At 35.2% G+C, this 25,534-nt stretch overlaps 2 protein-coding genes across 2 annotated transcripts; both read right to left on the bottom strand.

Annotated features, from left to right (window-relative positions):
- Positions 1-1,577: 1,577 nt before the first annotated feature.
- LOC127880242 (uncharacterized) lies at positions 1,578-5,608 on the bottom strand. The gene is made up of 2 exons (XM_052427552.1): positions 5,064-5,608; positions 1,578-4,797 (listed from the first exon to the last, which is right to left on the bottom strand). The coding sequence occupies exons 1-2, from the start codon at positions 5,271-5,273 to the stop codon at positions 2,698-2,700; spliced, it is 2,310 nt and encodes a 769-aa protein (XP_052283512.1). The 5' UTR covers positions 5,274-5,608; the 3' UTR covers positions 1,578-2,697.
- A 367-nt stretch (positions 5,609-5,975) lies between these two features.
- Positions 5,976-23,423, bottom strand: LOC127876932 (cubilin-like). Its single transcript, XM_052422437.1, has 13 exons — positions 23,302-23,423; positions 21,296-21,420; positions 21,002-21,163; positions 15,756-15,840; positions 14,514-14,614; positions 11,993-12,148; positions 11,420-11,534; positions 10,938-11,065; positions 10,313-10,477; positions 8,673-8,814; positions 8,247-8,374; positions 6,609-6,767; positions 5,976-6,196 (listed from the first exon to the last, which is right to left on the bottom strand). The coding sequence occupies exons 3-13, from the start codon at positions 21,090-21,092 to the stop codon at positions 5,976-5,978; spliced, it is 1,491 nt and encodes a 496-aa protein (XP_052278397.1). The 5' UTR covers positions 21,093-21,163; positions 21,296-21,420; positions 23,302-23,423.
- Between the last annotated feature and the right edge of the window lie 2,111 nt (positions 23,424-25,534).

Genomic DNA, 25,534 nt, shown 5'->3' with positions numbered 1-25,534 from the left:
CACGTATATCTATACAATCGAGTTCATACTACCGATTTCATCGCAACAAGCACAAAATATTTTTTATCAAAATAAAATTGGTTGACTTTCGTGTAGAAAGACTAAAATACTTAATAAGATAAACCCGTTTTTTAACAGAAAGCAGGTATTTTGAATTAACTTTTACAGCAAAGAACAAACAAAACGTTACGAGGCACTAATTTGATTTCACCTGAGAGTCTGATGGTCTGGTCTCACTGCTAGCAGCTGAAAGTGTGTAGCGTATAGCAGTGTTATGTGAATAAGAATACATTTGTATGAGGGTGATTTCGTTGCTTAAGATTTATATTGGTACAAGGTGAAAATACACCATCATCATCATCCTTCCCTTGACCGGTCTGAGCGTTTGGAGGGGGGGGGGGGGGGCGGAGGGAATGAGATACGAAATGAAAGGCGACGAGAGACAGAAACCTTCCTCCTGTCAGGTCTGTTGTATGCTACTGAGAGAAATTCAGCCATCGGAAGAGATGTCCACTCGTTAACATTGTCCATCAAGCTTTTCTTTTTACGGCTTCGAATGCGACCTCCCTCTGGCGTGCCCTGAAGAATAGTCTTGCACAGAGAATCGTGTCCAAGCCAAGCCAGCTTTCGACGTTTGACGGTCTCCTATAGGGGCTCTTCTGGGTCAACAAGTGTTGCAGTAATGTTCCAAACGTAGCTGTTGGTCTTGTGCTCATTGTAGGAGCAATGGAGTAGTGTTCGGAGACATTTGTGTTCAAACTGCAGTATCCTGCGTTCTGTATCAGCGTGAAGCGTCCAGGTCTAGCAGGCGTTCAGTAGGACGGAGACTACGAGCGACTTGAAGAGCCTGTACTTGTTGGGGAAGTTGATGAAACTAATTGTACACAACCTGCTCAGTCTGGCCATCGCTGCGTTCACCATGGTAAATCTTATTTGGACCTCAGTGGTAGTGTTACCATCCTTGGACAGGGTTGATCCCAACTTTTTCTAGCTTCTCGCAGTTCATGTTGATGTATGCACTGATCTTGCTGTTCGCCATAATCTTCGACTTTTCCGTGCTGACTTCCCGTATGCTCTTGCCCTTTCATTCTTTCATTGTCTATTGTCGAGATCATAAATTTCATTACTGGTGCCACCCGTGAGGTAATGTCATATACGAATCTCCAGTTTGAGATGAGTCTGCACCACCAATGGAGAAGGGAGATAAGGAAGAACAAGGCATGAGTGTTAACACACCCCACGCAATGAATTGTTGCAGTTATCCTTTGGGTTTTATATTCGGTTTAAATTAATTGATTTTCAAAGTCGTATGCAATGTTTTTAGCATAAAGCCTATTATGGTTTACTTGCTGGTAGAAATAATGCACAACGGTAGTGTTTATCGCTATTATTAAAATATAACTACCCATACAATTCAATATCATTTTATAATTGTTGTTACACTTCAATGACACACAATAACCTTTTGTTTTACATCGCTTCATGCAATACTGAAATAATTACAGTTTATTAATGTTTTTGATACGTTGTTTTATACATTAATCTTAATTATGTGAAAGAATAACACCATGAAACATCACTTTTTTCACCAATAACATATTTATTAAGGCAGAATCTCTAAAATAAAAATAATTGATTTCTAATGAACTTGCTCACAAGTATTTAAATTTTATCTTGATTGTTCATGACTTTTCAAATATAAAATTGAAAGTTATTTTGGCTATCGCGATAGAAATTTTGGCCTGCAAAAGTCCCGACTGTATCAAAACATTCTATAAGATACATAATAGTAAAACTAGGAATAAAAACATATATGTTTCCATCATTTAGGATGTCCATATCAAAGCAAACAAGACTGAGCAATTAAAAAAGGTAGTATGGACGGCACAGTATATATTAGGAAAATCAAACTTTTCATTATTTTGTTTAGCCATTAATGTCAATATTTATATAATATCTTTATTGAAAAAGACGTCTTATGCTTAAATATTTTAGTCACACTTTATGATGGAGCTATATGTAGAAAATATAGTATAATGGTAAAAATGGAAAATGCTACTGTCATTAGCCATCGTCAATTGTCCATATGGATAACGCAATAATACTACGTAATAACTAATGGAACGGGTCTTGCGAAAACGGGTCTTAAGTTATATGCATTCAGCGCAACTGTAGACCAGCAAAATTCTCTGGTTTCATTAGCGGACACGGTAGCTCCATACCAGAATACGCAAAAGCACTGCTTGTCGCATATGTCGTTAAACCCATTTTCGCATGACGCGGGTCAACTACAGTAAACGCTGTAATCGAGAATTGACGAGTTCACAATAGGTATTTCGAACGTGCAAATACGCTTGCATGCATAAATAACACAGATTAAACAAACCATCTCATCCAATTTGAGCACGACATCAATACAAACACAGAACAAGAAATTAATGTCTAACATATTACATGTTTCATAATAACGTCAAGCAATCCTTCAACGGTAAGTCCATTTATTATTTACTTTCACTTGCTTTCAGAACCAGCTCATTCACCAACATCGACATTTCCAAATGAGCAAACGTGTTTTAAATTGTTACATTCATTAAATCCCATAAATATAAAGAATAAACTGTATACACATCCAAACAATGGCATCCTGATTATTAAATAGTTATTATATAAATCTCAGTGAAAGAATGTTCGCACTTTTTAGGAGCCTGCTATCATTATAATAAAGAAAACCAATGTGACGATAAGAGTAATAACCAAGAAGATGACAAACAAAATCATGTCGGAGCACTGGACAATGTCCGGCCACTCTACAGGCTCAATGCCATCCCCTGCCAGACTATCCTCAGGCTCAGGGGTGCTGCAAATGCTGAGACTTTCCCTGTCCTCAAGATAACTTTTAAGTTCCTCCTTAGTATACGGTTTCGGGACTGCTACGTCTGAAATTCTCCAGATCTCTGACACCGCTGATTGTGGTCGCTTCACCAGTATTGATTTTGTCGACAAAGATGCTGTTTTAGTATCGATGCCTGTCGACTTGGTTCCCGTAAATGCTACTCTTCCTCCTAAGTTGCTAGAGTTTAACCTTCTTGCGCTCGCGCGGCTTTCATTTCGAGATATTGGTCTGTTGCTTGCCTCGGAAATAGTTCTGTTGGGCGTTACTGGTCGAATCCGTTTTTCCATAAACGAGACGGACCGATTGATTTTCTTTAAGGCAGAGTTTTGACCATTTACTGGAGTGGTAGCTGATGGTTCGTCAGTGGGGCTGCTATTGCAAAACTCTCTAACCATTTCCATGTCAGAATCGTCATCTTTATTAATAATATTGGTGTGACTAACGGTTATTTCCTCGGTTTTCCCAAATTCGTGTTTATTTGGCTGTGTGTCGTCAGCTATAGCGATCATACCGTTGTATTTAAGACAAGTTTCCTTATTATCATCATGAATGGAAATGCGACTTCCAAATTCCGCCTCCGCAACAACTTTAATATTATTTGTCTTCTCGTAAAAATCTTCCGAAATATTGTCGCCTGCAATAGTTTCTGATAGAATAGCCTCGTGTTGGACATTTCTTTCTACCATAGGTGAGAGTGCTCTTGAGCTTTGGTGATTCTTTATGTCGATGTTTCCAGGTTGGTCTTGCTTGCAATCGTCGTTAATGGACCTGCCCTGATTATTTTGATTGTATTTAACAATACTAACAGCTAAAGCACTTTGATAATCTTCATCATTCTCTTTATCAGCGTTTTCATCAGATTCATCCGCATTGGTTACATCTAAATCCTCGCTCTCTAGAGATTCATGACTACCATCGCTCTCAACGTCAGAGTCATGTTCAGTATTTGAAGTATATATTTCTGCTTCAACAACATGACGAACATTTGACTCATTCGGAAATCTTACGCGTTTGACCCTGTCGTGAAGTTTTTGTTGATTTTCTTCATCACTTTTCCCTACAAACCCATTTAGTACTCTGGTTTCGTCTCTTGTTGTAATTTGTGTCTGAACGTCTATCGAATGTGCCCGGTCAGTTGTAATTGTCGTTTCTCTTCCCTTCACCAAAGAGTTCCTTTCAAATTGTATCGAGGAAGCTGTAAGCTCCTTTCGAAACAATACGTCGTTTTCACCAGCCATATATATGTAATCATACTGCGGGTACATCGGCACCTTTAACCGATCCTTAACTTCCTCTGGTTCAAGTTCCTCAGTCTTAGTTTCAGTGTCAACCAAATCATTCTCTTCTTGAAATTCTTGTTCAGGAGTATCTTTAATCCTAAAAATCTTATTCCTGATTGCAAACATCTTTCGCACAAACCGATGAGTGCGATTGCTGATGGGGTAGCGTTTAGTCACAAAACTTGCTGCCCTGATTTGGAGGACTGTTAGCATTACCACTATGGCGCTGAAAAATGTCATCGTCAAAGAATAAGCGGCGTAGAGAGAAATGTTGTCAGAGTTGTCTGGCATGTAATCGTTTACGACAATTAAGACAACGACGAACGAGAGAAAGATCGTCATACTGAATCCAGATTTTTCCCCTGTTTCCACGGGAATAATAAAGGTGAAGACATTCAGAAATGCAAGCATGACGGTTGGAATGGTCATGTAAAACGTAATAAATCTAGAATTGCGTTCTATCAACAAATGAAATTTCACGGTTCCAGCCTGGTATGTGCTGGAGTTATCTACGCCCAGCGATACCAAACTCCATTCTGCGTTATCCTGAAAGTTGTGGTGTTTTTGTAAGCCGTTCTCGCCGAAGGCTGTTTTTACGGTACCTGAGCTACCCCATGTTCCAAACTAAAAAGGAAAAAAATTACTCTATATACATTATTGAACTGAATGAAGAAAAGTTGAAAATCCAATAGTTTAAGTGTTACAGTTAAGCGTTCCATTTAACTTTTCTGGTTTATATTACGTAAAGGAAAATGAGAATATATGTTTCTAGTTATCATACATATTTCTTTTTTTTCTGGTGATTTAGCTAAATGCATGGCAATAGTTGAGGAGATTTGATAAGAACATGTAAATACTATTATATACCAACACTCTGACGCATCACATACCTGCAAGGCGCACGTCTGTCGATCGTAGGGGAAATGCGTCATGTCAACTTGGCACGTGGTCTCAATTATCTGATACGGTCTCCATAAGCACGAACCGTTGTAGTTGACATTCACGTACATGAACGATGAACCCATTTGCGTGATCTTCTCGAAGCCGTTCATGATGGCGATATCCGGCTTCCAGATGTCGTTCTGGGGAAGGAACACCATTACGATATCGTTGCGCTTTTCGGGCTCCCAGGCAAGACTAACATCCCGCCACGTGATCTCTAGCTGTAGTGTTGACGTCAGCTTCTGTTCAACCTAGCAAATAAAGCATAAACGTGTGTTTGCAGTGTGATATACACTGTGACCATCGATGTCGATTCTAAATTAACCTCAGTGATGTGCAAAGACTCTACTTTCAGAACAGGGGCGAATGGGCCGGAAAGTAATGTTCCATAAAGTGAGTTAACAATAATTTAATAAAACATATATCGATTTTAAGTAGCACATTATTAATAAAGATCAATAAAACACATTATAATTGTATAAATTTTTGACAAATTTGTAATTCTACAACTCTTTAACGTACTACATTTTAGTATTTGCACATTCTATCGAAAATAGCGTGGTAAGCCCTGTTTTGGCATAGACGTCGAAAGACAGTGAAGTTACAACTCTTACATAGAACGCTATGATAGCGCATAAAATCATACATTGGTAAGAAACATTTTTTTCAGTGACCCTTGTTCTTTTATATACTTTGTGTACATGGGCGTACTAGTTTTCTATAAAATACTAAAGACATCATGGCTTCATCCACCATTTTAGGGGCTAGTCGGCTCCCGCTTAAATCCATCTCTGTTCTCACTTCAAAGAGTTGATAAGGGTAATACCTTATATAGCTTATATAAGTCTACAGTCTCCCGACTATATAAGTGGCCCTCCAGTACTTGCCTCGTCCAAACCATTTATGCCGACCAGATAGAAGTCAATGGTGGCTTCCAGGCCCTCGCTGACGTTACGCGTCTGCACCACATCGTTCCGGTAGTAAAACATGGAACCGTTCAAGGCTTCTATCACCGCCTCTACCGGCGGTCCTTGTGTTGCAGCGGGCGTCGTCGTTACTTCAGCGACAACGCTACGCAACTCTTAAATTGATTGATTTTGAGGTTTGATGCTGTTGCCACGGTTTGAGCTATACATACTGTTTAAACGTGCTGAATATTTTGTTTGTGATTTCTGAACAAAAATAAAAACTTAATAGAATAAGTATTGGAGTTTGAATAACAGAGTCACTATAATCGTAAATAAAATATAATTACCCCTTTCGAAAATACTGAATATCAATTGAAGCGAACGCAAACCATGCTACTATAAGTCATTTTAATACCATAATCGTTCTGATATATATGTAGTGCATAGTAGTCTTAGAACATATATAGTTTGTCGTTTTTTAACGATTATATATATATATATATATATATATATATATATATATATATATATATATATATATATATATATATATATATATATATATGGAATTTAATAAATGTCTACCTGAATAGTATTTCAGCCTAAAACCATAGAAATTGAAAGAGTTGTCCGTATGGAAGTAAAGCAGATAGGCGTCCGTCGTGCCTTCTAGATTGTACTTCTTCAACCAATAACCATAGTGACCGCAGGTCCTATCGATCAAAGGGTCGGTACGACAAGGACCTGGATATGTCAGTGCAGGAAACATTGAAGTTCCAGAAACATTATCAGTCTTTTAAACATCTGCAAGTCTGTTTCACAACAAGCGACATAAGTCAACATAAGATACAATTTAAGTGGCAATTTTAACGTATATTAGTATACCGATAATAATTATAGTTTTAAAGGAACAATTATGCGGTCACTAACTTGGAACAGATAAAAGCACGAATTGGGCCATTAAACAAGCTAAAATCCATGCTAAACTTCACACTGATTACATTATACATTTCAAAATACATCTCAAAGTATTGAAAATACAATAAAAAATAAATGAACATAATCTAAGTTCGATATAATTGCTTTGTAATTACTAGATCTTTATATATTTTGATCGCATCAACCAAATTACAACTTAATGAGGCACAAATTTGATACCAGTCGCGTCATGCACACATTGGCCAGTGTGGCCTGCATTCTGTTCTGGAGCTATGGTGTCCACAAATTAGACAACGAAACCTTGCATTACTTTACAGCCGACAGGGTAGCTCCTAACCAGACTGCGTGACTGAATGGGCTGGTCTGAAGCTAAGCTGGCCAAGACCCAAATTTGCATGACGCGGCTATTACGATCTTTATTAAGCGTTATTTGATTGAATAATAAAAGTCGAGAAAACTCTTATTAATTATTATGAATGTATCAATAACACTCTCCGGCAATGTTTGAAAAGACCGTACGTATTGTGAAAGAGGGAGAAAAGAATTTGGTGATGTTTAAATAAATTATGTCTGACATAATTACATAATTTTTTATGGTGATTTGCGGTTTGTGGTTTGTCCGATTGTGTGGCCTGATACTGCAATTTAACGCTATTTCTAAATGCAGATACATGTAGTGCATGATTCACAATGCGTATAGTTATGCTGAGGTTTAATCATGTAGTGCATGATTCACAATGCGTATAGTTATGCTGAGGTTTAATCATGTAGTGCATGATTCACAATGCGTATAGTTATGCTGATGTTTAGTCATGTAGTGCATGATTCACAATGCGTATAGTTATGCTGATGTTTAATCATGTAGTGCATGATTCACAATGCGTATAGTTATGCTGATGTTTAGTCATGTAGTGCATGATTCACAATGCGTATAGTTATGCTGATGTTTAATTATGTAGTGCATGATTCACAATGCGTATAGTTATGCTGATGTTTAATCATGTAGTGCATGATTCACAATGCGTATTTTTATACTGATGTTTAATTACGCACATAAAGAAGCAAACACAAATTACTATTCGTCATGTTGTGGTTTACGATTTAATTTTCAAACAATATTCAGACCGTTCCCATGTTTAACGCAGGAAATTTGGTATTAAATGTAGGCCTTTTAAATTAAAAGACATCGAATGAAACAGAGAAGGGTTCAGTGCTTAATCCAAGAAGTTCAACATCGATTTAAAACAATTCTAATGAAAAGGTAATCCAACATTGATAACATACCGCGGAACAAGGCGAACCAGTCAACACTGCAGCCAGGAGAGCTCTCGATCCAAGAGTAACTGAACGAAAGCACTAGGCGGTACAGACTTGGATCTTCCACAGTTATAAGCCAGAACACTTCGGCGTTGCTGTAACCAAAGGAAACAAACCATGTTCGCTGTTGATCACGTGACAATTGACAACTTATAATAACAGGTCGTGTAAAGAGGCGTGGTCAATTGACGATATGCATGATGAGATTTATAACCATGAACGCATGTGGCTAGCCAATCAATCTCCGACAAGAGAGTCCCAACGTTTACATTTTACATGACAGGTCCGTGGAAAGAATATATACTTGCTTTCTGAACACTTTAAGCACCTACAGATACGGCTGCAAAATTATATCTCAGCCACAAATCTGCGCCAGTTATGTTGAACACTCACTTTTCATATTTAGTACTCCAGTAGCTAGGGATCGTAGGGCTCCTAATTGTCAGTATCCATTTAGCATTTGCATTCAAGTAAGACGTTTGGAGGTTGTACGTTCCGTCCAATGACTTGAAATCCTCTCTGCAATACGGATAAGCTGAAACAATACGAAGAACATCATTGCCATATGACGGAGTAAGTTACTATAGTTACTTTCCCGCGTTGGTTTTAAAGTGCAAATATCTTTACTTTGTAATGCGCAATTTCTAACCCTATCGGAACCAAGCATTCAAAAAAAAATGTTTGTGATGCTATTTACATTTAAAGTTATGTAATCAATATTATTGACTATTAAAAATATAATCCAAAAGGCGCTCAAGTTTTTTTTTCACAGCATGTTTTAATCATATACACGAGGAATACAGTTGTCATTTTCGTTTTCATTAAATCAGTAGATTTCGTGTTTACATATTTTCGGAAGCACTTTCGTATTGGAGATCATCGTAAGAAGAAATGGGCAGGAGATATTGATTGCAACATATGTATGTTGATGAAAAACCATATGTTTGTTATGGCTTTTAATTCAAACACGTTTGTAAAATGAATGATACAACAAAACAATTCAATTGGAATATTTTCTCAGACAAGCCATCTGCTCCACCATTTTCTACCTAAGATCGTGCCAATTCTTATATCAAAAGCAATGTATTTAATGTTTTGGTGTAGTTTATAAGTTATAAGTAAATATCAGTAATTGAAAACGATAAACCACTGTTTAAATTCGCCCGCTGAACAATTCAAATATAAATGCAGCATAAAAAACATTAATTAAAACTGTTTTTGTTTTTGTTTTCGGCAGATCTTTGATCACTCATGAATTAAAAGCGATAATCTACCAAAACCAACAAAAAACACAATATATATTAGATAATATATCTGATGTTAATATAAAAAACATGATCTCAGCCATATATTTTATTATCGATGAAGGTTTTCATGTTTAGGTCCGTGAAGGCCAAGAGTAACAAAGTTTCAAGACAACTGCACTTTCTTATTGATGTGTTGAACAACACATGCACACATGAAGGCGTAGTACCAAAAGTAGAAATCAATTGATTGCATTATTCGTTGTGTAAATGGATATAAATATATATATTATATATACATTGCACGTTTTAACATCAGTGACGTAGTAGGACTTTGAATCCCATTGCGGGCACTAACAACTATGATAATAAGCATTTGTTTGCATAAATCTACAAGCTCCAATTGATAGCGTAGTAGCGAGGTTTGTATAAGATTGCAAGTATTAATCGTGGAAGAGATCACGCATTATATAAATACACATTCGCATAGCAAAGGTTTGGCATAGGAGTTTAATTTTAACTGCTGGAACCAATTTTGGCGTCAAAAACACACGCATGTATTAATGTACTAAACTTCTAACCCATAGCAAAGGCATGGTGGCGGAATTTTATTTCCTTTGCTGCTACCAATTATGGCGTCGATCAACAAACGCACGCAATAATCTGTTTAATGTCTTACCCATATCAAAAGGCGTGGTAGCGGAGTTTGATTCTGATTGCTGGCACAAATAATTGTTACCAATTAGTATGGATCAACACACGCATGCTTTCATCTTCTTAACTTCTTACCCATATCTATGGCGTAGTAGCGGAGTTTGAATCCAACAGCGGGCACTAAGTAGTCCGAATGGAACTCTATCATCATCCGGTTACCGACGGTTTGGTAGCGGTACTTAGGAACCTTATAGCCACACACCCGATTAATCCGTTTCAGTGAATCGTTTAGGCCAGTAACTGTAACACGGTTTGGATTGATGTATTGTAGTTGCGAATGTGAATGTACGTGCTAATGTATAAGAACTAACATTTTTAAAAATCGTTTGGCAAATGGACATTTTCATCTTTTTTAGTTATCAAGTATCTGTCCTAAATAATTCTTGATTAAAATCAACGGTTAAGGAGTAAGTTTCTTTTGATCCCGACAATCTAAGTACCGGTGAAGATAAATTATCAAATTTAATGTTTTTCATTGTGGTATTCAAAGTGGAGATACAAAAATCAATTCACTCAATAAATCTTTGGGGAACAAATTAAATATTCAAATACGTAATTAAGTCGCCCTGGCGTAGTGGACATGTTGTCCGCATAGCGACCGAGAGGTCTTAGGTTCGATTAGATGTTTTTAAATCGGACATTGCCATAATCTTGTGGAATAACGACCGATGAAAACGCCGCGTGTTTGATGTAATCTAACCTTCGTAGAAGGCCAGGTAATCATAGTCGCAGTAGAGGTTGGTTTCCATTCCGTATCCCCCTGGCTCGAACTCGATCTCCACGGCGTGGTTCTCCGGGGCAGTGATGTACCAGATGCAGTCCATGTTACTGTGAAAAATATACAGAATCATTTGCGTAATGTTGACATATTATTTTATTTTAAATAAGTAAATTGTAGAAGCACATTTCCCGAATATCATAAAATATATCAGTCTTCATACATGTGAATTATTTATAAATATACGACGATAACAAACATTGTGTGCATTTATACCCCATGTACGACATCCATTATTCATAGCCGTATTCATAAACACACCAATATCAATGCGTTTAAGGCTTATACAAGCTTCGCACACACGTACAAAAGCATATTAATCCCCGACATAGAATCATATAGAAAACTCGATTAGTTTAAGAATTAACTCGAATTGTATACATTGTTTATCCACGCGTACTTACGTCTTATAATTAGATTTTGATACCGAGAGATATTCGAAGAATGTACGGTTAGGAGTGTTCAAATAGATGCCTGTCTCGTTGCACTCCTCTAGTACCGAGATGTTGGAAGGGTCCACTTAAAGTGAAAAATATTGTATCGGTAACTCACAGCTTATGAGAATAAAGCAATTAATTTTGATAAAAAATCAATGTATAGTCATTGTAAGATCTATACCTTTACTTCGAAGTTCTAACCTGTTTATGTAAGTTCTAGTTTGAAAGGAAATGTCAATGTTTAGTTCCCATGATACCTTAGGTTTTTTGCTAGTCACAATCCCATACTGTTTCGCTTTTTACGAGTAGTACTTTAAACAATGACACGGAGTATAGTCCACACTGTTACCTGTATACATTGCTACACTAACACGTTCACGTTAAGAGGTAGGAGGACAGCACGTGTTCTTATGAGCAAATATCAACATTTGTATTGTGCATGTACACTAACATGCATGTATTTGATCGCTAACGAACTCACTGACAGTTGAAACTGTTCAAACAATTCGTTTTAACAAAAAAGGGCATAAGTAAACTTACAATTGCCAACGTCATATGTCAGAAGAAAGCCGTAATGTTGATTTTCGGAATTCGGCGCAAACACTACTCTGCCAAAGTGTCCGGTCGTGTAAACTGGCTCAAGCTCTTTATCGAGGTAATTTCTGTCCAGCAATAAACTGTCACTTCGATGTAAGCCTTAAAAGCAAGACAATTATGTGATTCTTAAAATAGAAGGGTAATAATTGTTATCCGTAAACAATGCAAAAGCAGCCATTCTGAAATGAAATACATTAGTATTATTCTTAAAGGCATTATGTGAGTTGAATACAAGTGCAGATTTTTTAAACCAGTAATAAACTTCGTATAATATCATTTTATTTTGTAAATTTCCGTTACCCCGAATGATCTCTAAGTATGTGCGTAAACTGCGATAATTTGGTCAAAATAAATACAATATATTTGTTCATATATGTGTCACAATATTAAATGCCGCTGTGGTGTAGATATAAAACGTACGCTTGATAAGACTATTTTATAAACGTTTTCTTTATTTGCGAGTATACTTATTGTCGACTATTCAAAATAGTATAGTTTTGTAAATTAATGCATGGCATGACATTTAATTTTTGATAAGTGCTCACAAGTCAATTCGAAATTCCCTCGGTCTTATACATAAGCGAAAACGTATTTTAAATTTCAAGATTTTATTGCGCACTTCCTTCATTATCAGAGTAGGTCCCATGTAAACACATTGTTTGATGCAATAACAATTGATTATGATCTATCCATATTTGAGTTTGCGCAATTTTAATAATGTGGAAGCTATGTTATACTGAATACAACATATAATTGTGTAGGTAAGCAATATGAACTGATTAGTTAGAACATTTTCGTACACGATTGCTTTCATTGATAAATGAAGCACTACATGTTATTCAAACTTGCAAGCAGTTTATGATGGTTGTATATAAATACGACGTGTTTTATAAACTCATACAACATGTAAATTCTCAAGTGGAAGCAAATTAGAATAACTGAGAATCTTAATTATTCGGTATTTCGTCTGTCTTCAAGACATTAGACCTTGGTGTAGCGTACTATAAGCTTCTCACGGGGTACTTAAAGAACCAGGGTCGTCTCGTTTCTGAAAAGGCACATCTTACCATGCAATCAAAATAAATAGTATTAAATGTTGCTTTTGGTCGCCAACGTGGATAACTGAAGTTTTATTTTTATCTTGTTAGCCATTGACTTACTTAACACACTTCCTGTCTGAGGCTTCTATAGCTTACAGCCATAAATAATAGAGCGAACGGTAGGACTTAATTTTGATGAGATTGACAGTCGTCGTGTCTGATTGTTTGTTCTGCATTATTAACTATTATCAATAATAAGGCGTAGAAAACTATGGTTATGTTAACAAAGCCTGCATCTGTAACAGTGGCAATATATGGTCCGACTTGAATAAGAATATTAAAGTTGTAAACTAATGTTTTTCAATTAAGAGGTTAGAAATGAGGCCTTCTAAGCTCTGATGTAACCATTGTTATTCAGTTCAAATAGGGCCGCTTGTACATATAACAATAGAGCGATTCAGTCACATATCTATGTATATAATGGTATTTCTCGTAAACACGCCCCTCTGAAATGCGTAGTATCGAATCAATTTTCACTTTGCATTATCTATGAGTCTATACCATGAAATTAATCTGACATAAAAAACAAAGTCGGATTTAGCGATACAAAACTTAAATACATGCATATACATGTAATGAGGCCGTAAATACACAACAGCGATCGGTGTATGTAGTCAAGAATTAAGCATTAAACCAAAAGTGGTTAATAACAAATATGTACGTACAGAAAACGCATGTAATAATAAAACTTTAAAGTAAATCGTTACAAAAGTATTTAAGCAATGTAAGCAATTAATTGTATATATTTTAAGTTTTGAAAGATGTATGCAAACATGGGAACGAAGTTACTACAACTAAACTAACATATTGACCTTATGCTCGTGAGATATAAGGTAAGTGGACTTTTTTTAAAATCCCACACCCGGAGATCTGTTTACTTATTTGACTTTTCATAGATCTGTGGATGATTTGATGACGTTCTTATTAAGTGACTTAAATCTCAGGGCCTTTAGAATTGATGGGAATTGGAAAATGTATTACGTAGCATAAGGAATTTGCAAAATCTATTACGTTACATTACACTTCTTAATTCAGATATCCAATTGTATAGCCTCTAAAATTCATCGTTAAATACTTATTTTTTCCGTAATAGAAACTATTTATATAATATTCTTTTTTCCCCGATATTTCATTTATAAAAATCGCTATAATGTTTTTAGATCGGACACTACCATGGGAAACATGCGCGAAGGCTGGTGACGTTCACACAAAATGCACACATGTATGTTTTAATGATGTTTAAGAACAGTCAAGATTGATAAATGTCAAGTCCTGCCTTACATATCACATGACAGAACGTGTGTATTTCTTAAATATATTCAGCTTAGATTTCTTTTTAAAAATAGATTTTTGCAAACACTAACCATCATAAATCTTCAAAGAGCCAGTTCTGCCTAAGTCGGTGAAGCTCACATAAAACATGATTCCCATCGGTGCCCAGAAGGTCCAACTGCAGGAGTCGTTGCTTAGAGGAAAATCACAAGTACAGATTAATACAAATAAACACATTTCGTTGTCATATATTGCTATATAAGGGATCATATTGAAAATGTATTAAATATAATATATGTTATGAAAATCGATGCATAATTTAAAAAAATACATCAATATCTGAATGTTCTTCCGCCTTCTGGCATATAGCGTATGGCAAGTAGCTCAATCCTGGGTCCATGAGGTCAAAAATTAAGTCGCGCCCTCTATTCGTTACATGAGCGCTACTCAGAAACACTGCAGCGTTAGATCAGAACGACTTCCAAGTAACCTAACAGCTATGCAGACACGACGATGAAACCATGCAGCAATCTTAAATGCGATGTACTGCAATCAAACTGCGGAATATTGGTCAAGGTAATAACTGAAACTTTTGTCATCTTATACATTTAGATGCTTTTAAAGTAACAGATTTTCCGTATTGGCCATGTTTTCCTGTATTATTTGCGATGTTTAGACTCTATCGTGCTCGCAAAATGACGAAATTTTCGTTTAATATTATACGTCAATGAATAATTTAGGATACAGGGTTCGACATAAAAATTGTATTTTACTTTTTATTCCACCATATTAAAACGTTAACGGAATGCAAATAAGACCTTTCTGTGAAAAGGCGACCATTAAACTGTTGCTTAATGTTTGCAAAGAATAATCTTTTGTTGAACGCCGGGCCCATTTAATTACCTATATATACATAAAGCAATATATACTAGCATATTACGATACATATTAAAAACGTACACATTTGCCATTTTCTATAGTAAAATCTGGCACTAAGTTGTTAACCTTTGCTCGGTCTATGGTCAGTGAAAACTTATGTTGACATCATCATGAAGTGTCTTTCACCATACTTCTTAATGTTGTTTCGTTTCATGACGATATAAATAGCTCAATATATATATAATCATTATATGTGAAATATTTTCTGAATTTAGTTAATGTTTACCTCAGGCTGATAATTGTCAAGTAATACGTTAAAATTGATATTGAATGGTACTGGGTGGATACGAGACGCAGCTGACATAAACATCGCATTGTCCGGCCGAACCGATGAAAAATTAGTATTGAGTACAGGATAATGTTATTATAATACGCAATCGAAAGTGTAGTCTTACTCAGTGAATCTTGATGGTAAATTTGGAGACATTAGTTGACCAGGCCCCGTCACGTTGATGCGATCTGCACAGTTCGGTATGAGTGCTGAAATATGGAATACCTAAATACCTGTTTATGATAATGTTTCTTCTCAAGCCACATTTTCCGCACACCAGTGAACACTACGATGTGATAATCAACATTTCAGTGCAAAGAAGTTACTCTCATTTCACGTTAACTGATGGTTAATTTGTGTTCCAACCATAAATGCAAATGGAAATATTATTTTTCGGCGTAAGCTGTATTAAGCCAGCTTTTCACCCTGACTTGACCTTTGTAAGTGTCCAATAATACTCAAATAAAATTTCCCGCGGCTAGGTACGAATGAATACACTTCATTTATTCCATTGGCTTATTTGAGTATAACACCAGAACATTGGAAACATATCCGCGTCTTTGTAACACTGTTTACTGCATGAAACAATTTTATCTCTAATGAAAAGGCTCAATAGATAGAACAGTTTTACAATCAATTTTCGACATAAATACAGTTTGTGCGTTCACCTTTTATTTTCAGAGAATTACCAGCGCAAAAGCGTTTATACTAAAGGCTATGTTGTTATATTTAGTACTTACTTGCAGAGTTTATATACAGTTCATCACCTGAGTTCGCAGAAGGGGTTGCGATCATTGTGTTACACCGGTCTTACTGACAATAACGTAGTGACGCTCGATTGGTCATTGTCGGCTCGGGTACTACTTACATGTACCCCGGGTACTCTTAAGTATACTTACATGTACCCCGGGTACGGTAAATATACTTAATCGTACCCGGGAAAATTAACGCTAAATCGATCGTTGTCGGCTATTTTTTGGAAATAATTATATTTACATATATGTCATTTTTCTGTAAAATGGCATCTATATTATCGAAAGTCATACTCAAAAAGCATGTTGATGCAGATTTTTTAAAAATAGAAGTTTTATTTAAGATAATCGGTAGCGTTTTACATCGGATTTGGGGCGGAAATACTTGGGTACAGTCTAATATCGACCGGGTACGATTAAGTATATTTATCGTACCCGGGGTACATGTAAGTATACTTAAGAGTACCCGGGGTACATGTTAGTAGTACCCGAGCCGACAATGACCAATCGAGCCGTAGTGACTGTAATGCATTGCATTCCAATCCGCAAGGAATCAAGGTCAGTTTGCGGTCAGTTGCAGAAATCTTTATATAAACGCCGTCTCGTAAACTTTGTGCACTTGAAGTCTGTTTTGATCAGAAAGATACTAAATAAAGATATTCGGCGATATTATTGTGGTATGTCATTCATCGATTTTTAATATGGTTTCAACATTTGCATGATAAGGACCAATTTTGATAAAATTAATTAGAAATATTTATCAATTTAGACCAGTTTATTAAGCATGAGCACAATAATTCGCTATACTATAATTATGCAATTAAATAAGATTCGAGTATTGCCGGCTGACCTATATGCACTCGTTTATTTTCATGTTTCTTGTGTTTTTCTATTCTGTAAATATAGATATCTGAGTAATAATATCACATAAAGCAAAATAAGCCACGAAATCTGGCGCAACACCCCGTAATTGATTTGCTTATGATGTAGCTAAGAACTGCGCAGAAAAAAGGCATCCGCTACTTTTTATCTCATAGAGATAACTTTTGATCGTTCATATACATCGACCACAATCAACGCCGTATATCTTTTTTTAAAGATATTTCTTGTTTAATATAACCATAAGCCCATCTATTAATTTACTATCACAAACTTTGTATATGATTCGAACAACTAGATTGTGTATTTTTATATAAGATGCATGAATACGGACAATCACTTGTAAACGTTTAGTGAGAGTGCATGTATTGTGTGAATAATTACGTCTCCGATTTCAAGATAAGTTATACTCTTGAATTTGGCGTTCAATTGATATAGCCCTGTTTTGTTTAAGAACAATCTGAGTCAGTTTTCAGTGTTTACTTATATGTCAGTATAATAACGTCTAATCATTTCGTTGAGTAGTTTTTAAGATCTTTTCTCTAAAAGATTGACCCAATCCAATAATATCACTTAACATGTATATTTAAATAGAAATGAATGTTTTGAAGATACTCGCTAGATTTGAGGTTAAGATTTTAAACGACCACTTTTTAAAGTACCTCGTCGCGAAATTTAAAAAATATATAATCAATGTTTAAAGTTGTAGCAGCAAGAATATGTTACTTAATCTTACAGAGCATATGCATATTAAGTAGGGATGTCAACGAATATCTGAATATCCGAATATTCGGTCCCGGACCGAATATTCGGATACAGTTTTCCGAATCGAATATTCGGAAGAAAAAATAAAATCGAGTAATTTCAAAGACTTTGTATTCGTGAAATTTGCTTCAAACATTGTAAAAAAAGTTGTTCCTCGTGTCATAATGTTTATTCCTGCTATGCGCGATAATGCGTCGCTATGGCGATGACAGTATACCGGTCATAAATCCCGCTAATTGCCTAACAAAGACAGACACTTTGTGTCAAAATTATGATAGGTGCAAATCGCGTCGGCAATCAAAACACCGACCTGCACTTGATCCAATGACTCGAATTACATTTAAAATGATCCAAGATTAAATGAGTAAAGGAAAAGCCGACTTGGTGTAAAAGCAAATAAGACCGTATGGCAATTAAAACACCGACCCGTCTTGATCCAATGACTCGAATTACATTTAAAATGATCAAAGACTAGATGAGTTAAGGAAGAGCCGACTTGGTGTGAAAACCAAAAAGATCGTATGGTTATAGTCACGTTATCCAATCAAAAAATTTTTTAGAGAATAATTTCCTCAACCTCTAATGAGTATTTGCGTATCGTATGGTCCAAACTTTAATTAATTACTCAATATTCAATCAGGTATTATACTTAAAGAAATGTTTTTGGTAGTTCGCCCTCATTTAATTGAAAATATTATAATTGCTACACGCATAAAGTTAATCTCTGTCCAAGCAAAATGCCACCTACGCTTTCCGCTGCTTGGAAGTAATTGATATCATCCGATAAGAAGTCGCCGATCCAAGTGACTTTTAAACGTGGCAACTTTAAAAGACTGACTGTTTAGTCTGTTAAACAGGTTCAAAGTGTGTTGTGGCTATGTACATAATTCGTTTAAGTTCTGTTTTGTCATGAATTTTTTTTTGTCGTCATGTAATATTATGTTTCTCGTTCTATTGTTGATGTACAATATTAATAGTTTAAAAACAGTTTTTGTCATTCAATTTTAACAATAAAAGTAATCACCAAAATCAGCTTCGAATTAGCGACGGCAACGCTGTGTCAATATTTTGTCACTTCCGGTAATAACGAAAGTAGAATTCATGGTGTAATGGTACGGTAAACAAAGTTGACTTTTTTCCAACAGATGTTGACCGAATATCCGAATATTCGTTCGGAAGGATGACCGAATATTCGAATACCAAAATCGGTATTCGTTGCCATCCCTAATATTAAGCAATAATACGGTAATGAGCAGGCTGTGAAAACGATTCTTTACACGCTTTCAATCGCTACGTCATAAGTATATTTAAATATCTGCAATATGTCATTGACACTCGTGTTTTATTTCAATTGTTACCTTTGTTTTAACAGTTTGTGCCCGTCTTGTAATGAAACATGCAAACATAAAGCGATCTCACATTAAACAATGTGGAGACAATTGTATTTGAAGTAATTCTATAAAGCCCTGTTGGCATGCTAGCATCTGAATAAACATTCGATTCGATAAAGTTCAACGTCAGTTGTTATAAAAGCAAATATAGAATGAGAAATTTCTGTCATTTAATTGAAAGTTTTTTGTAAGTTGCATGATGATCAGTATTAGGCTTTCTGTCGCATAAAACATATGACCGCTCGCCCCCGTGTGCTTGATTATAAAAAGCATACTTCAAATATATGAACTAATTAAAATATAATATGTTTGTATCCGACAAGTATATTAAATGCCAGTAAAGCCTCCTTATAAATGCCTCCTTACAGTCATTGCAATAAAAGCTGTCCAGGGCATTAACAATGCTCAGATATGTTGTTTGTTTTCGGTGGGATTTAAACTATGGCGTACAAAAATCGCCTATGCCTATGAACTTGTGCTTGTACTTTTATCGCGCACTGCGTATAGCTGTACTTTTAATAGTACTTTTAAAAGATTTTATTACTGCCGATGATTTTCCCGCTCCTGCTCATAATATACACGGGGCAAAATTTATATTATGAATAAACAAATACATGTACATATTTTATGGAGCGTTTAATAAAAAGCATACACAAGATTAGATTAAACGAAAATTAAATATCGTAGTAATCGTCGATATCCCGCTGTATGTGCAATATTGAAATAATTGAGATAAAAGTGTGCGCATCTATTTTTTAAACGCGTTTCAAATGTTAACCTCACGCGAAATAATTTCTTAATGCAATAAGTATACAATAGAATTTGTTAATTATAACAAAAATGGTCTATTAAGAACAAATAAATTATGAAAACGTTTCATAAATTGCGATGAGTGTCAAACAAAACCATTTATTGAACTTTTACAACAAATGCCTAATGTTTAAAATATGTACAAAAAAACACATGTTCCATGAAAACTATGAACATAATCAGGAAGATAAAAATTCGACCCCAAAATGTGCATTTACAAGATATAAGGCCATATATTTGCTGTGAATGAGATTCAATGACCATAGAATTACGAACTAATATCATTTTGTATGAAGACACTGATAGTATGAACAAAAGCACGCTATAGATTCTTTAAAAACTATTAAGACACTTAAAATCGATGTTTTATAGATGAAATAATATATTTATAAATATTTTGGTCAATTATTACTACAATATCGTTATTATCTTAAAAGGTATGAAGATGAAATACATATATTTAAACGTGTGTAATTCAATGAAAGAATCATACGATTAATCTGTTACCTTAATACTCTGTAAAATTATCGTACTTTCCGTGGAATAGGTGCATGCATTCTTAAAATCTGTTTCATAAAGTAATAATATGTTCACATAAAGTCACTTATAACTACTATATAATGAAATATTTACTTAGTTATGACTAATCTGAATATATAATGAATAATCATTCAACCAACAGAACAATCCTTCTGTCTGGAGCAACCTAATTTTAAAACGAACCAGACTAAGTATATAATGGTGCACCAAAAATTTACCGACTGTTAACTTACCCGTATCCGAAGTATACGCAATAAAGAACATCACTTCAAAACTCTTGCTCTCATACGACCAACTTTCTGGTGTAGCAAGTTTCAACTTCATTTCCCTGTTTACACTCGCGTAAATCTGGTTGTCGAAATTCTCATCGCAAATCGTAGCTGGTAATGAACCGCCTGTATATACAGAACACGATGCATTCAAAACACGTTTCTAGGCAGTCGACTTCACAACAATACTACGCTCGATTTTAATATCTGAAAACTGAATTAAAAACAAGAAAATCGATTGTTTAATATGCAATTTACCAAAATGTATCTCCAACCGATCTCTTTCTGTGGTAGTGTTGCCACACCTAGAATCAATTTGTGTCGACCGAACATGCAGTACGATCTGAGACCCCGCTGGACTGACAATAGTCCACGTGCAGTCGCTAAAATGAAAACAAAACAAGAGTATGAACGAGAGCTCAGTGCATCGTCAATAGGACGATCAGAATGCATTGGTAGCATTTTGAAACGTGTTCAAATCGCATAGATGCTTATAGACAAAATAAAATCATACACATACATATGAAAAAGAAATCAGCAGTATAAAAACGTATTTTTAAAGTACATGTATGTTAGTCAAAACGTCTAACTAAAACCTTGAAATAAGAAACGGTGTGTACATATAATATATAATAATTATGTTTTAACTTAGAACTGTGTAATATAACTTCGATAACAATACATCGTAACGATGTTTATTAGATAGGTTGATGTAAACTGGATAGTCATGTGTGAGTATTAGTTGATCCGACTGCAAAAAAAAGAATTGAAAAAAAATCCCGCTTTAAGAGTTTGCTCTCCGATGATTTAATAGTTATTAACAGTTGTGTATTTGGGCGATTTCTATGAACCGATGGAGTTTATGTGAACGTATATTATTCTTTTTAACAAAAGCATTTGGAAAGAGCCATGTTTCACAGATCACTTAAGTTCTTAATTGATTGGAAAGTACAGCATCGCGTCATTTACTTGGAATAAATTGATTGTTTAGAAATGCATATAGTTTACGGCGAATGTATTATTTTGAAAAAAAAACATTGTATTCTTATTTTCTTTGTCACTTGTACAAAGCGACAATTGCCTTCGAAACTGTTTCTGAGTATTGGGTAGTCCCTACTCCTACTTCATAATTTCAATGTGCTCTAGTAAGAACTACATACGCTATTTGCTATGTAAAGCATGTATGCATACTTTAAAAAACGACATCATTTTTTATGCCCCCGAAGGAGGGCATATAGTGATCGCACTGTCCGTCTGTCAGTCTGTTCGTCCGTCTGTCCGTCACACTTTGCGTTTAGGTTTCGAAAAATGCTCATAACGTCTATGTCGCTTCAGATGTAACATTCGTATTTGGTATGCATGTGTATATGGACAAAGCCATTTCCACAAATTTTGACCCCTTTGACCTTAACCTTGAACTTAGGGTTCGCGTTTAGGTTTCGAAAAATACGTTAAGGCTTCGACAAATGCTCATAATTTCTATCAAAGCGTTTATCGGGGGCATATGTCATCCTATGGAGACAGATCTTGTTAGTGATGATTTTAATTTTTATATTACTCTTTGATATTTACATGTACAGGGTGTTGCTTGTTCTTTTTAGGATATATATCAGGAGAGACCAGAAAACGCCGACGATAATTCGAGCTGTTTTTTATTCGAGAAGAGCCAGTTGTCCTGATCATACAAAATTGTTGTTAATATAAAACCATTCGGACAAGATAGCGATGTTCTACAGCTCCGATGATTGATTCCAAACCTGTCAACATAACGTATGTGGGTATTTGTCGTGAAATTATTTCTACTGCGAGTCTCATCATTCTTTTTATTCAAGTTGGGCAGTTGGTAGTTGTATTATTATTTTAAACGTCAGATATTGTTACAAGAAATACATAAATCATAACACTATTGAATGGATTACACCTGGAGTCACCGCCTCAGAGAGGCCGATTCTAAGCATTCAGGTTTTAAACCAGTAATATAGCTTTCCTTAGCTTTCATTTATAAATGTGTTGTAAATTTGGATCCCCTTCTCACGGTGTTGTTAAAAAATACATTTTTTTTTTGAAAAAAATGACAGGAGTGCATCAAATTCACTATTAAAGTGTGTTCGTATATTGTAACATTGGTTTTAGTATCATTATCAACTAATCATCTATTGCCATTTACTGAAAAATATGTACATTAACTATAAACACGATAGTTGTGTTCCTTGTTGTTATTATAAATAATATGAGAATTGCATTACAATAAATACTTCACATACTTTCCTGAATATTTCAAGTATTGCTCCACAACCGTTCCGGTGATAGAGCTTAAACAACTCGTATGCGTCACTGAAGTTGTAAAATTAAATACACGTATATTCAATCGTTATTAACATTTCACATCTTAATCACACGTACAAATACAGGGGCGTTCCTAGGCATACGGCAGTACGCCCGTGCGTATAATTCAGTTTCAAACTAAAAAAAAATGAAAACTTGTAAAATTCGAAAAATGAAATAAAAAGTTAGGGCTAAGGGGGTTAAGGGTTAAAACTATGTAAACAAGCAAACAAGACGTCAATTTTTAGAAAATAACAGTGAGTACGAAACACAACACATTCTTAACTCAAAACAAACGTGATTACAGTATACGTTCAAATCATGATAGAATTATAGGGAATGTCCAAATTAATTTTCATTCAAATTAGTGTAGGTATATTTATTCGAAATAGTTTTCCACTTTTTAGTATATATATTAAAATCAGTGCCGTTACGAAGTACTCCCTTGTAGCGCAATCGGTTAGCATGTCGTCATTTTGTCCCATTATTGAACCGAAGGGCAGTGGTTCGATCCCCACTAGAACCTTTCACTTTACTTTTTTTTCTTCTTATATAACCATTTCCTAGTTTATTTTGTTTATTTTTAGTAAGAAGAAAATATAATTATCTTAACTTTATACTTTTTATGGTCAAAAGTATATTTGCTGTTGACAATGTTTAATGAAGTATTTCCTTTTATCGGTCTTTTTCAAGCAAGAAATAGATGAATAACGTTTTACCATCTGGAATGAATTTTCCAAAATGTTCAAGCGGGAGACAACCCCCACCCCAGCAGGAGAGTAGACCCCCTCCCGCACCTACCCCTACTCGCAGCTTCATTGCTCGATCGTGCGTTTAGTTGAAATAGCCCAAGGAACGCCCCTGGAACTTTTCTACGATGTTTGTTCTCAATGAAAGTGACGTCATTTGCAAAATATTTATGAATGAAAACGACGTCATATGTTTGTACAATTTAATGACGTCACTAAATAGTGAACTTTGTACTAAGAAGGGCGGAGTATTGAAAAATATAGTTCACGTCCAAAAACTTGCACCAAATCACAGGTGGTTAGCGTGTGGCTATGATATTAATTAGTGAAAACATCATTTTGAATGATAAATCGTCATATTATAACGAAGAATTAAATTTTACGGAAAAAAAATTCACTATCGAATATATAATCTTATATATAATGAAATCTTCACGGAGTAAAGGGCATCTTCCCTACAAAGTTCATGTACCTCAATACCATAATTCAAAAAAAACTTATGAAAAAACATTATTACCGTTCTTGTCGTTACATTATGCATCAAGACTAACTGTCCAGCGCCGTTTGAAACTTTTGTTTACATACATTTCAACTAACTGACATTTTAAACACAGGAGTTATTTCATTGGTCCAATGCGGATGTGTCTTTACAACTGGAGATTTCATTCATAAAGACTGCATGATCATTGTTAACTGGGTCATGCGAGTTGTGTATCGTGTTATTTCTTAAAAGTTGACCCAGCATTTGTAAAAATATTGCAAGACATATACATTTCCAGTAAGGAAATTCATTTCTGCGTTGAATAAGACCGAGATCGTGAAAATCGCTTCGCATTTGATGAGGATATGGCTGTTCAAAGCGATGCACCCCGTTTTGGGTTGATTTTAAGTTGCATACCTTGTTATATATATATATATTTGATAGTGAATTTCTTTTTTCAGAAAAGTTAAATTTTCGTTATAATATGATAATTTATCATTCAAACTGATGTTTTCACTAATTAATATCATAGCAACACGCTAACCGCCTGTGCACCAAATCAATCAGAATCGTGTTAGAATCGAAATAATATTTTTCTATCATGGTTTGTTGTCGAATTGCCCCTCAGTAAGGAGTATAGATGCGTGTTATCAAATTACTCGTGCTTCGCACTCGTGATTTAATTACATCTATACTCTTTACTGTGGGTTATTCGACAACAATCCATGATCGAACAATATTATTTCTTAAATATCCTCTATTTCATGTACGTAAAATGTTGAAATCGCTACTATTCCTGCAGACGTGTTAATACGGAACGTGGACAACAGTTGATTAATGGCACCGTTACAAGATATTTAATATATTTGATTAACATTACAATCGTATATGTTCGCTTGAATAATACACAGTATGGTCAAACATGCGGTTGATTTAAATATT

Source organism: Dreissena polymorpha, chromosome 4 (assembly GCF_020536995.1).
Source record: "Dreissena polymorpha isolate Duluth1 chromosome 4, UMN_Dpol_1.0, whole genome shotgun sequence".
Classification (NCBI taxonomy): domain Eukaryota; kingdom Metazoa; phylum Mollusca; class Bivalvia; order Myida; family Dreissenidae; genus Dreissena; species Dreissena polymorpha.
The sequence above is the reverse complement of the archived record's forward strand: the minus strand, read 5'-3'. Positions and strand labels throughout refer to the sequence as shown.